Source organism: Brienomyrus brachyistius, chromosome 7 (assembly GCF_023856365.1).
Source record: "Brienomyrus brachyistius isolate T26 chromosome 7, BBRACH_0.4, whole genome shotgun sequence".
NCBI classification, from domain to species: Eukaryota; Metazoa; Chordata; class Actinopteri; order Osteoglossiformes; family Mormyridae; genus Brienomyrus; species Brienomyrus brachyistius.
The window spans coordinates 30085666-30099119 of record NC_064539.1 but is presented as its reverse complement, the minus strand read 5'-3'; the positions used below and the strand labels follow the sequence as shown (position 1 = coordinate 30099119).

General features: G+C 46.5%; 1 protein-coding gene across 2 annotated transcripts; it reads left to right on the top strand.

The window, feature by feature from the left end:
- Positions 1-549: 549 nt before the first annotated feature.
- tpst2 (tyrosylprotein sulfotransferase 2) lies at positions 550-13378 on the top strand. 2 transcript variants are annotated; one of them, XM_049021145.1, is made up of 7 exons: positions 556-671; positions 1907-4152; positions 5016-5599; positions 9390-9707; positions 10906-11104; positions 11461-11511; positions 11754-13378. In XM_049021145.1, the coding sequence occupies exons 3-7, from the start codon at positions 5103-5105 to the stop codon at positions 11784-11786; spliced, it is 1098 nt and encodes a 365-aa protein (XP_048877102.1). In that variant the 5' UTR covers positions 556-671; positions 1907-4152; positions 5016-5102; the 3' UTR covers positions 11787-13378. The 2 variants fall into 2 exon arrangements, with proteins under 2 accessions (XP_048877104.1, XP_048877102.1); XM_049021147.1 differs by lacking the exon at positions 1907-4152 and having other exon boundaries at positions 550-671.
- The last annotated feature ends 76 nt before the right edge of the window (positions 13379-13454 follow it).

Genomic DNA, 13454 nt, shown 5'->3' with positions numbered 1-13454 from the left:
ACCTGTTCAATTCTTTCTTCTTTCTAAAGTAGATCAGTTTAAAGTAGATACAAAATAAAGTAGATACTTCGCAAAGTAAATCAGTTTAGTTATTTCCATCAAACATTAAGTAAGATGAGTTTAAAATATTTTGGATGCCGATATGTTACAGCAGAGACTGAATTATAATTACGAATTATCAGTAGACTTGGTTTAATTTCAGAATTATTACGGGACGCAGCAGTACATGACTTTAGGTGGGGATTGTGGTTTGTGTTTAAGTTTATACGGATTAAAAACGATACATAATAGGCCTACAGAAATTCGATACAAATTTTGGCTTTAAACCCACAGAACCTTGCTTAGGATCGCGCACAACTTTCGAGTTCCTCTATTCCGTCTGGGCAATTTTCAGCTAAATGGTTTCGTATCTTTATCATAAACATTGTAACAAAAACCAAGAAGAAGTGGAGGATGCAGTTTCTTTTTCGGTTTCCACCCCTTTCTTCGGGAGGGGGGGTGTATTTCTGACGTCTCCTTACTTGCAAGAAATGCTCCACCCACCTTTAGTTTTTTATTTTTTTGCTGAAGCCGAGTGAGGCAATAGTGGTGTTTGTGAGCACGGAAAGGCAAAGGATAAAACAAAACGAAATAGGTGACAGCCCGCGATCACCAAGACGTCCAGCGAGACCGTAAGTCCGCCGATCGCCGCCTTATACGCGTCTGTGTGCCGAGACGGTAACATCACTGTCACATCACCACTGACAATAAACGGGACTCCGGTGTCGCTCGCAGAAGCAGCGTCCAACTGAAAGCAGTTCTGCTTTTTTTGCGAGTGGGGCACCGATCAGATTCATAAGGACTGAGAGTCTCTGTCTGGGTGTAACAGTGGCAGGTAAATGAAATGTCGGAGGGGATGTGCTCTCGGACCGGCGTGAGGGGGGTGCGTGGCTTTGCACAGCGTACTGCAATGGACCCGTGCATCTGAGCCCATCTCAAAGCACGCAGCCCCGCGATACCTAGTCACCTAAAAACAATCGGGAAATAGTACAATTTTCCCATATTTCAAGTCGATAGGCCTACATGTTGACTGGTATAACCATTTTCATAACGCTAAATTGGGATTCAGCGTATGATTATGCCGGTTAATGAGCCTTGTGCTGTCGGCGATATCGTTGCCTTTACTGTTGCACAATATAACTAGTGCTGGTTGTACGTCAGTTGTGTAGGGAAATACATTGTTGCTGTACTCAACTGGTTTCTCCATGTATTAGAACCTGCCATGTGCCGTTGTTTTGAGTGCAGTTGAGGGTACCGTTAACTGTCTTACATGCGACCTGTGGACAAAAGAGGCACCATATAGTTTTACAGATTCAAATCTGGTATTTCCGAGACCATTTAGGTTTACTGTGAAAATGGAAAGGGAGTCGTCTTACTATCTCGTAAGATCAGAGACGTGGCTGCAGGAAAGAGCTTTAGAGTCACCAAATCCTTCATAAAGTAGGTAACTTAACGTGGAAAAAATGGCGGGTTGTGTATAAGAGATGACAGCCGGGGCAAGTTGATAGGTGTCTCCCAAATATTCATTTCAGCTTGCAAGGTCAAAGCCAGTACTAACAGCTCAAAGTGTGATTCCTCTGTCATAATACCATACTTTTAGATTTCCTCTGTCTTTATTTAAACACGCAGACTGCATGCTGTAGATACACAGCTGTGCATGTGACAAATGAACCTTCTTGAATCTTAAAGCATCATAATCTACGTGTGACTGTAATTTGCCAGCGCACTGTAAAGGCAAACAGGTGTTTGGTGAGATCAGATTCTGAACGAAAAAAGAATCACAAATGAATTAGGCAAGGTTTGCTGGTTTCATTCTCCATGACAACTGGCATGATGATGACTCCTGTTTTCATATGTTCTCTGTCAGGAACCGGCCCGTTTTCAGATGGCTGCATATTTGGATTGTGCCTTGGATAGCTTTCGCCAGAACTGGTCCAGCAGTGTCCCTTTTCAAAGACATTTTATTTATTTATTTTTAAGCACTCTTCTCTATTCCCTTGGTCATGTAAACAAGTGTGGTATGTAAATCCAGCTTTGGATGCCTTATCCAAGAGTAAGGCGACCAACCAGAGCTGCACTGGTTCATGTGGTCCCACTGGCTGCCGGGAGGGAGATGTGCGCCGCACGTTTGCATGCTGGGAGCCGGGTTCCTGTGGTGTGCTGGCCGAACTGGGCACAGCTCCTGTGCAGATGGAGGCTTTTTTTTCTATCTTTCTTTTCACAAAGTCAGAATGAGGACACGTCCTTCTCGCGCTCCGCTGCCCAACCACGCGGCACCAAAATGGCTGCATCATCCCCTTTCTTTATGTTACCAAACGGGCAACTTCCTGTTCAGTGCAAACCTCAAATTCCCAGGCTGCTGGGTAATTTTTCACTACCTCTGCCTGCGCTGTACTTTTTGACTTGATGTTTAGCATCCTTTAGCCTGCAACTCTTCACCCTTCTCCCGTTCCAGTACTTCTTTCTGTCATTTTCCTCCCCTGCCTCTACTGTCTGTTTCGCTTTTTATGAGACTATATGCATGATTTGCACACAACAGCAGAAGATATGTTTGAATTTTGAAGGTCTTCGACCTTTTGTTTAAATCTAGCTATCTGAAATCAAGATGCTATTGAAACTTCACTCAAAAACTTAAAAAGAACATTCTTTGCGTGTTTATTATTCCAGGTTGGGCCCATTCCGGAATGCAATTATCAATTCCCATCCAAATCAGCATATAGAACTGGAGTTGGAATTTAAGTTTCCCATTTCTTTCCAATCCCAAAACCAGTTGCATTTCCTGCTTTGGATTGGAAATGATGAATGTATTCCAGAATGGCCCAAACCCTGCCCTCTACATTTAATAGTATAATAAATATCTGAGGCATGTGAATGTTACTCCAACAAGCAGCAAATTAGTATATTTGTGTTAGGACTTCTTGTGAAAACATTTTTGTTGTGTTTTTCATAAAATCATAAAGCGAAGTTATGTTAATCGCAGCATATTTCACAGACTCGTACTTGAAGTCCTTTTGTTCAAAACAGAACTGAAATTGGAGCTGAAACTACTCTTATCAGGAGCTGCAACCGACAACTTCAGATTTTGGAGGCGATGCGGAGAGATCAGGGTTCCTTGGGAGGCTTAGCCGACATGCCGCCGAATGTTGCTGCCGCTGATATTTTCATTTGCCCCGGTTTTGGTGAGATGGCCTGCGATTCTGTCTCTGTTATGGCTGCCGTCCTCATTGCACTTCGCTCTGCTGCCATTCAACCTGCTACTGCTTCAGGAGTGTGAAATGAGATCCTCTCTGCTATCCATCTCTGCCGGCCATAATTTAGTGTTTGTGGTGGCTGCCAGATGGAGGGCCTTCTCCAGGGACCCCGGCTGTGTGTCGGTTTGAAGTGCTTTCCGTCCGCCCGCACCGGGAGGTCAGGACGGGGAGGCCAGCACGCTCACCCGGACGTGCACAGGGGGCGCAGAGATTTGCTCACAGATGGATTCTCCCGCGCAAGGACACTCCATCTGCTTATAACCCCAGAAGCCAAAGACTTGCATATAGAGGCTTGTAAACCAGACACTGTCAAAGCATCATACTTGCTGTTTACCAGTTTCTGTGGTCAGATAAGGGTTGTGACAAAAAAAAGTGTGACGCACCACACAGTGCTTGACAATATGCAAATTGGCTTGAGTCACAGTAATGTCAGGGTCCTGAGTGCCAGCTTTGCATGACAGCTGCTAATGCAAACATTCCGGAAAGATCTACAGGGTCTTTCACAGCACGGTGAGCTGCGCGTGCTTGCCGGCGGTTTCATGCACTTTTGTTGCTGCGGCTGTTTGCCTGCTGCAAGGTGCAGCAGTGACCTTTTCACTCGTTTCAGGAAACCGCACGAAAGAGGAAAAACAAAACGACAAAAACAAAACCCAAGTAGCCTAGCTGGACCGGTGCGCTTGCAGTGTGTGACGACAGGAATGCGAGTGAAAGCAGCGACACTCTTGTCTGATCTTCAGCTGCGAACAGGAACAGTTAAAATAATCCATAAATAAGCTCTCAGCTGCAGCTGAAATTGCAGCCCGGGAGGGTCTGTCTCGATCGTCTTTCATGTGGTGGAGAGCTCCTAATGTTGGCTTATAGTGTGAGTTCCAGGGTCCTTATCTGTGTCCACCGTTTGGCTGGGATGGTAGGAACAATGTATTCTGGGAGTTGTTCTTGCAGTTGGTGTGCTAATTATTTGTAATCGCGGCCTGGGGTTTGACGTGTGTAGAGTAGGAATGAGCAAGAATGAATCATGGGTTGGGGATTGCTCTGAGGATTTTGGGTAAATGTAAAATCACTCTGCCCTAATTGGGACGGTTCGGCTCTCAGGCCATGTGAAAGTATGGAAGGTTTATTGTGGCTGATTTCACTTTAGTCCTACTTGAATCTGTTATCTTCTGCTGGCAGTGGCTGGATTTTACTTCACTTTTATGGCTCAGATGTGACCCTGCTTTTGGTTTTAGTATCTTGGAGCACTGTCAGTGTTATAATTAACAGACATGCGTGGGTGTTGGTAGTGTTTCATTATGGCTTGTATCACTGTGAGCCTCTATTTGCCTAAACAGGACAGGGAGTGAAATCAATTTTTTTTTCCCCCCAACCACTTCGGTCTTTTCCAACACACTGGTTCTTCTCATGCTGTGGCCAAAGTATAATATATGTCACGTACCTTTAGTGTTTGGCTCATAAGGTATTCATCATTCTCTTGGGGGCTCCTTTCTCTGTATTGTCTGCATTCACAGCTCTAAACTAATCTGCTTACCTGGAAGTATATATGCTTGTTTAAAAGTACATATGTACTTTTATAATATATATAGTAATATATGGGAATGGAACAGCTGTGTATGTATTAGTATTTAAAAATGTTTAACAAAATATTAAGGAAGGATCTACTGCTGCCTTTCGCTTTATTTGTTGCTTAATATGTTTTCTCATTTTTATCCTCTTGTTTTCTTTACTCAGTGTATGATGCGTGGTGGCCCCCCCCAGCTCCTGGGACCCCCCTCTGTCTGAGCCCGTGCTGACGGGGTGGGGGGGTCCTTGACGGCCATGCGCCTGACTGCACGCCGTGGGGCCACAGGACTGCTGTGCCTCCTGGCAGTCTGCATCCTGCTGCGGCTCCTCCGGGGGGCGCTAGAGTGCCCGCGTCGCAGACGGATAGCTGGGGCGCCTTCGGTGTCGGTGCGCGACTGGCAGCACACCGAGTACCGGTACGGGCGCGATGCCCCGCTGGTGTTTGTGGGTGGCGTGCCTCGGTCGGGGACTACCCTCATGCGTGCCATGCTGGATGCCCACCCACATGTGCGCTGTGGTGAGGAGACCCGCGTTATTCCACGCCTGCTGGCCCTCCGCCAGGGTTGGGCGCGGCCCGGACAGGAGCGCCAGCGGCTCGATGAGGCGGGCGTCAACCAGGAGGTGCTGGACTCAGCTGTGGCTGCCTTTCTGCTGGAAGTGATCGCGAGGCATGGGGAACCTGCCCCACTGCTTTGCAACAAAGACCCCTTCACACTGAAAAGTGCTGTCTACCTCTCACACCTTTTCCCCAAGTAAGAGGTTTCCACATGCTCTCCTATCCTATATAAGCTCACCATTCTCTGTCTGTGAGCTGTGTTAGCCTGCTCTTTGCATTAGCCTACTCACCATGCTCTATCTGTGAGCTGTGTTATGCTGCTCTCTGCATTACCCTACTCACCATGCTCTGTCTGTGAGCTGTGTTATGCTGCTCTCTGCATTACCCTACTCACCATGCTCTATCTGTGAGCTGTGTTATGCTGCTCTTTGCATTACCCTACTCACCATACTCTGTCTGTGAGCTGTGTTAGCATGCTGTCTGCATTACCCTACTCACCATGCTCTGTCTGTGAGCTGTGTTATGCTGCTCTCTGCATTACCCTACTCACCATACTCTGTCTGTAAGCTGTTATGCTGCTCTCTGCATTACCCTACTCACCATGCTCTGTCTGTGAGCTGTGTTATGCTGCTCTCTGCATTACCCTACTCACCATGCTCTGTCTGTGAGCTGTGTTATGCTGCTCTCTGCATTACCCTACTCACCATGCTCTGTCTGTGAGCTGTGTTATGCTGCTCTCTGCATTACCCTACTCACCATGCTCTGTCTGTGAGCTGTGTTATGCTGCTCCCTGCATTACCCTACTGACCCTGCTCTGTCTGTGAGCTGTGTTATGCTGCTCCCTGCATTACCCTACTCACCATGCTCTGTCTGTGAGCTGTGTTATGCTGCTCTTTGCATTACCCTACTCACCATGCTCTGTCTGTGAGCTGTGTTAGCATGCTGTCTGCATTACCCTACTCACCATGCTCTGTCTGTGAGCTGTGTTATGCTGCTCTTTGCATTACCCTACTCACCATGCTCTGTCTGTAAGCTGTTATGCTGCTCTCTGCATTACCCTACTCACCATGCTCTGTCTGTGAGCTGTGTTATGCTGCTCTCTGCATTACCCTACTCACCATGCTCTGTCTGTGAGCTGTGTTATGCTGCTCTCTGCATTACCCTACTCACCATGCTCTGTCTGTGAGCTGTGTTATGCTGCTCTCTGCATTACCCTACTCACCATGCTCTGTCTGTGAGCTGTGTTATGCTGCTCCCTGCATTACCCTACTCACCCTGCTCTGTCTGTGAGCTGTGTTATGCTGCTCCCTGCATTACCCTACTCACCATGCTCTGTCTGTGAGCTGTGTTATGCTGCTCCCTGCATTACCATACTCACCATAGTCTCTCTGTGAGTTGTGTTAGCCTGCTCTCTGCATTACCCTACTCACCATGCTCTGTCTGTGAGCTGTGTTATGCTGCTCTCTGCATTACCCTACTCACCATGCTCTGTCTGTGAGCTGTGTTATGCTGCTCTCTGCATTACCCTACTCACCATGCTCTGTCTGTGAGCTGTGTTATGCTGCTCTCTGCATTACCCTACTCACCATGCTCTGTCTGTGAGCTGTGTTATGCTGCTCTCTGCATTACCCTACTCACCATGCTCTGTCTGTGAGCTGTGTTATGCTGCTCTCTGCATTACCCTACTCACCATACTCTGTCTGTGAGCTGTGTTAGCATGCTCTCTGCATTACCCTACTCACCATGCTCTATCTGTGAGCTGTGTTATGCTGCTCTCTGCATTACCCTACTCACCATGCTCTGTCTGTGAGCTGTGTTATGCTGCTCCCTGCATTACCCTACTCACCATGCTCTGTCTGTGAGCTGTGTTATGCTGCTCTCTGCATTACCATACTCACCATACTCTCTCTGTGAGCTGTGTTAGCCTGCTCTCTGCATTACCCTACTCACCATGCTCTGTCTGTGAGCTGTGTTATGCTGCTCTCTGCATTACCCTACTCACCATGCTCTGTCTGTGAGCTGTGTTATGCTGCTCTCTGCATTACCCTACTCACCATGCTCTGTCTGTGAGCTGTGTTATGCTGCTCTCTGCATTACCCTACTCACCATGCTCTGTCTGTGAGCTGTGTTATGCTGCTCTCTGCATTACCCTACTCACCATGCTCTGTCTGTGAGCTGTGTTATGCTGCTCTCTGCATTACCCTACTCACCATACTCTGTCTGTGAGCTGTGTTAGCATGCTCTCTGCATTACCCTACTCACCATGCTCTATCTGTGAGCTGTGTTATGCTGCTCTCTGCATTACCCTACTCACCATGCTCTGTCTGTGAGCTGTGTTATGCTGCTCCCTGCATTACCCTACTCACCATGCTCTGTCTGTGAGCTGTGTTATGCTGCTCTCTGCATTACCATACTCACCATACTCTCTCTGTGAGCTGTGTTAGCCTGCTCTCTGCATTACCCTACTCACCATGCTCTGTCTGTGAGCTGTGTTATGCTGCTCTCTGCATTACCCTACTCACCATGCTCTGTCTGTGAGCTGTGTTATGCTGCTCTCTGCATTACCCTACTCACCATGCTCTGTCTGTGAGCTGTGTTATGCTGCTCCCTGCATTACCCTACTCACCCTGCTCTGTCTGTGAGCTGTGTTATGCTGCTCTCTGCATTACCCTACTCACCATACTCTGTCTGTGAGCTGTGTTGGCATGCTCTCTGCATTACCCTACTCACCATGCTCTATCTGTGAGCTGTGTTATGCTGCTCTCTGCATTACCCTACTCACCATGCTCTGTCTGTGAGCTGTGTTATGCTGCTCCCTGCATTACCCTACTCACCATGCTCTGTCTGTGAGTTGTGTTATGCTGCTCTCTGCATTACCATACTCACCATACTCTCTCTGTGAGCTGTGTTATGCTGCTCTCTGCATTACCCTACTCACCATGCTCTGTCTGTGAGCTGTGTTATGCTGCTCTCTGCATTACCCTACTCACCATGCTCTGTCTGTGAGCTGTGTTATGCTGCTCTCTGCATTACCCTACTCACCATACTCTGTGTATATTCTGTGTATGTGTTCTCTTTTTTTGCTGTCATCCTGGTTCCTGGCTTTCTTTCCTCGCCCTTTTTCCTGTTCTGCTCTTTATATCAGACATCCCAGCTCTTATGGAAGTTTCTGGATTTCCCTGCATGTTGATAGCGGCTTCCTGACCCAACTCTCCTTCTCCAAATATCCTAGATAACCTCTGGAGTCTCTGCTTTCTTGCTCACGTTGCTTTCGCTCCAAAAAACAAATGTCCAGGATGTTGTATATAATCGGAGGATATGAGGGAGCTACTGTCAACAAGCGGGAGATTCCCGGAACGTCCGGGAGTGGTGGGATGTCTGCTGTATTGTCCCACTTTGCCTACAGGCGTACTCATTACTCATTACTCATTACACTCCTCTCTGCACTAGACTTTTTTATTGACCTCTTCTGTGTATTATCTTGTTATAACTCTTGTTTTTTATGATTTATGTAACATTTTTCTGTGTCCGCTTGCTCTGTGCTTTATATTAGCCTGCTCTCTGGGCTGTTTCACCCTGCTGTCTCTATCCCACCCCAGCTTTCTGTCCTGTTATTCTGCTTTTTCACTTCGTATTAGTCATCTCTCTGAGCCTTTTCTCCTATTGGCCTACATTCTGAGGCCGAAACTGCACCCTTTGATGCACACTTTCACTTCTGCTCTCTGTATGTTTCGTCTGTATCAAACAGCCTCAGCATTGTCCCTTATTATTAAAACGTCGTTTTAAGTTATTCATCTCTGTCTTCTGATCTCCCTGCTTACTTGGTAATTCTACCATTTACTTTAGTCCACCCCCCCCAGTTTTCCATACCTCCCACCCCTTTACTCAGTCATTTATGCTTACCTGCTTACCTCACCCACCTTTTTTTTACACCCTCCTTTCCCCCCTCCCTTGCCCGCTTCTCCCCCCCCCCCCCCCCCATTCAGCTCCAAGTTCCTACTGATGCTGCGTGATGGCCGAGCAGCCGTGCACTCCATGATCTCACGGCGCGTCACCATCGCGGGCTTCGACCTGTCCAGCTACCGGGACTGCCTGAGCAAATGGAACCATGCGGTAGAGGCCATGCTGGCGCAGTGCATGCAGGTGGGCTCGGCCCGCTGCATGACGGTGCGCTACGAGAGCCTGGTGCTGCAGCCGCGCGCCACGCTGCAGGCGGTGCTGCACTTCTTGGACGTGCCGTGGCATGAGGGCGTGCTGCACCACGAGGAGGCCATTGGCCAGCTGGGGGGCGTGTCCCTGTCACGGTGAGACCGTGCGCACCTGCGTGTGCCTGCATCTGGGTGCACTTTCTGTTAATGATTTTGTCCAACCGTAGGCTAATGTAAGTGTTCTAAGCATGTTTAAGGTGGGCTAGGCTGGGCTGTGATGTTTGTTAGGTTAGTTGAACTGTTTTAAAATGCATTTTCACCTTAAGATATTTTCGTCTTACGATAGGTTTATCAGGCAGTGGTTAGCACTGTAAGGGCCGGCATGGTGGTGCAGTGGTTAGCACTGTTGCCTCATACCTCTGGGACCTGGGTTTGAGTCTCCGCCTGGGTCACATGTGTGTGGAGTTTGCATGTTCTCCCCATGTCGTCGTGGTGTTTCCTCCGGGTACTCCGGTTTCCCCCCACAGTCCAAAAACATGCTGAGGCTAATTGGAGTTGCTAAAATTGCCCATAGGTGTGCATGCCTGAGTGAATGGTGTATATGAGTGTGCCCTGCGATGGGCTGGCCCCCCCATCCTGGGTTGTTCCCTGCCTCGTGCCCATTGCTTCTGGGATAGGCTCCAGACCCCCCGCGACCCAGTAGGATAAGCGGTTTGGTAAATGGATGGATGGATAGGTTTATCAGAATGTAACCCCATCATAACCAAGGGAGTGTCTGTATTGATATGTTGCTCACAGTAACGAGATGGTTTAAGATTACGTCATTTATGAATTCATTACTTACAAATCCCTCTGTACTACAATGGTGGATTTCCAGTCATAACCAGTTTGGTACTCGGTGCACTGTACCCTTCTGCCCAGGTGAACATCCTCTTAAGCGGTCACGTAACGGCTGTGGTACTGTAGCTCTATGCTCTCATGCACACAATCCACTGTCTCCTGTTTGCTGAGTCTGATTATAAAAGACCTGCTCATTTTAAAACAGGAAACGGCAGCTCACCCTCAGGAAGTGTGGGGGACGATCCGAGTACAACACATGGAGTCTGCACATAGACACAGATTCTGGTTAAATCTTTAGCACACTGGGGGGGCCGCCAGCCATTGTGCGGAGCATAGAAATGGCCCATTGTGTTTAGATTAGCTTGTTTCACACTTATTATGAAAGAAAATAAGGGAGCCAACTGAACTGGTAATACAAGCAAAGACGGGCCTGAAGTTTTCCTGGTAGCCAGTCGCTGAGATGCTGTGGGCACATTGTTATAACTCCCCCCCCCCCCACCACCACTTCCTTTAGGATCGAGCGCTCCACAGACCAGGTGATCAAGCCAGTGAACATGGAGGCCCTCACACGCTGGGTCGGCCACATCCCAGCTGACGTCCTGGCAGACATGGCTGAGATCGCCCCTATGCTGAGCCGACTGGGCTACAACCCAAACGCCAATCCCCCGGCCTATGGCCAGCCGGACCCCGTGGTGGTCAACAACACTGAGAGGGTAGGGGAGTGCCAGCCGCAGACAATCCTGTGCTGTAAAATTCACATCCGCCCCAGTAAATGTGTAACAGTATACAGTAAAATGTGTAATGATATGTCAGTCTACATCTGTACTCTAACAGCAGATTTGACTCTGATACAAAAAGTACAAAGACCTTTGACATATGCCAGGTATCCCATTGGTTTTTTTGAGGGACTGTGACATACTACTTATTCGGCTCCTGAGCTTCACCCCAAGCAGCAGAGATTAAATGTATTCATCCTAGTCCAATATGTTGTAAATGCTGCGAGTTGAAATCCTGTATCAGGAGACCTGCATTGCTGCTGTTCCTGATCGTGCCTCACATTTGTTGCCAGGTGTTGAGAGGGGACTTCAAAACACCAGCCAGTTTGAAAGGACAGCCTGCAGTAAGTTTGCATCGGTTGTCTTTCTTAGGGACTCAAACATTGCAAAACAAGGAGCATCTGTATATAATATGTCACATAACTTGTACATTGTATGCTGTCATATTTGTTAACTTTGCAGAAGTATCTTTGAATGCCTGCTCAGTACCAGATGTTTCTTCTTGGTTGTGTCACCGTTGTACCGTTGTTCTTGGTTGTACAGTTCTTTGATAAATATCCCCTGCTTTCCCCTTTGCTCCTCTCAGGTGTACCTGAATAGCTCCAACACAGAGAGGTGAAAAGGTTCTGGAATATCAGCACCTCTTGCCAGGTGGACCTCACAAGAGGGCCTCGGGCGCTGTCCTGGCCCCAGCCCTCCATGCACTGACAACCTCCTGTCATCAGGCAATGGACTCAAAATATCTCACTGCTGATTTTATTTTCATAATTTTTATATATTTTCATCACCTTTCAATTTCGTACTTTTCATCCTTTTATACTTTTTTTCTCGACTTATGCTACATGCTTTTTTCTGTTAATAACCTTGATTAAATGAATATTGAATAGATTCATATTGCTAGGTATATTTTGTTAGATAATATAGCTAATCTTATACGAAGTTCAGAGGTTGGTACATTTCATTGAACGATACATTTTTTTCCTTTATCCTTTTTCCTGGATTTTTATCATTGTCAGGAACCTGTCTTTAATTCAGCCTGTCAATTTTGTCTTTTGTTGTTTAGTGATGTAATCCAGTTAATGTAGCCAAAGAAACGGCCAAACTGGGAACAACAGTTCAGTGTGATTTTTTTTTAAAATGCTTTTGTATACATGATCCCTAAAAGTCCTTCAGAACACATTTGAAAAATATAAATTACAATCAATAGTAATGGCTGAAATGTCCATGAAATCAATGTGGTAAACTAATATGTTGTATGTTGAAATGTATAAATATTAGGAATTACAAGAAAGGCGACAAAATAGAGCCGTTGCACGGCTTACCTGAGCAGAAACTGCTACTTTCATTTCTGGTGTTCAAGAACGGCTTGAGTTCAGGTGGAATTCAGTATCACTGTGAATATATACATTTGCACAGGAGCCGCACCTGAACTGTGACCTTGGGTTCCCAGAAACAAAATGAAGTCTTCAGCTGGCAGAGAAGAGCAGCGCAAGAAGTAGGCGGTCAAGACATGAAAATCCTGATGCAGTCTCACAGTTACGTGTCAGGTCCTCCCACTGCATAATATATGCCAGAGATTAAGACTGTGACCTCAAGGTGTTCATGTTTGACAGGAAATGTTCATTGACGTAAGAAAGGTGCTGGAATTTTTTTAGATATCACCTTGTTGTAGGAGATATGAGATGCATTCAGTGTATGTCTGTCAGCAGTACTTTAAGCTGTTTAGTTTATAGGTGCCTCAGCAGAATTAACTGCATTTTGTGTGTTGGAATTTTGTACGAAAATCATATACATAAATTTATAGTTAAAATTGCATTTCAAAAAACTCGGTGGGATTTGAAGGGTACTAAACTGGCTGAAATGAGGAATAGTAATGACTACTGTTCAAAATGTTTCAGCAGTAAATTCTGCACTAAATTTTAAGTTGTACACCTTGTTTTTGTACATATTCGCTTCTCAAATTCAACAAATGACAACTGGGATATTCCAGTGCACATAGTGCCTGAAGGAATTACTGGTATGGATGCATGATGTCATTTTTTTACTGTGAGCTGTTGTGTGAGTGTGTGTGTGTGTGTGTGTGTGTGTGTGTATACACACAAGAGTATGCATTTACCTGTGTACATATACTCAGTAACTAACCAGATCTGTGGATATTTTTCCTGTTTTCAACTACAGTTTTAAAGCACATTCATTAAAATTGAATTTGTATTGCTTTGTCGAACTGGTTTTACTTCCTGCTGCACTCACTAGAAGAACCTGTTAGGTTTCATTTTATTGCACTCAT

Coding starts and splice junctions, on each gene's coding strand:
- tpst2 (XM_049021147.1), top strand. CDS start 5,103: ATGCGCCTGACTGCACGCCGTGGGGCCACAGGACTGCTGTGCCTCCTG. Junction 9,708..10,905: donor GGGGGCGTGTCCCTGTCACG/GTGAGACCGTGC, acceptor CACTTCCTTTAG/GATCGAGCGCTCCACAGACC. Junction 11,512..11,753: donor GTTTGAAAGGACAGCCTGCA/GTAAGTTTGCAT, acceptor TGCTCCTCTCAG/GTGTACCTGAATAGCTCCAA.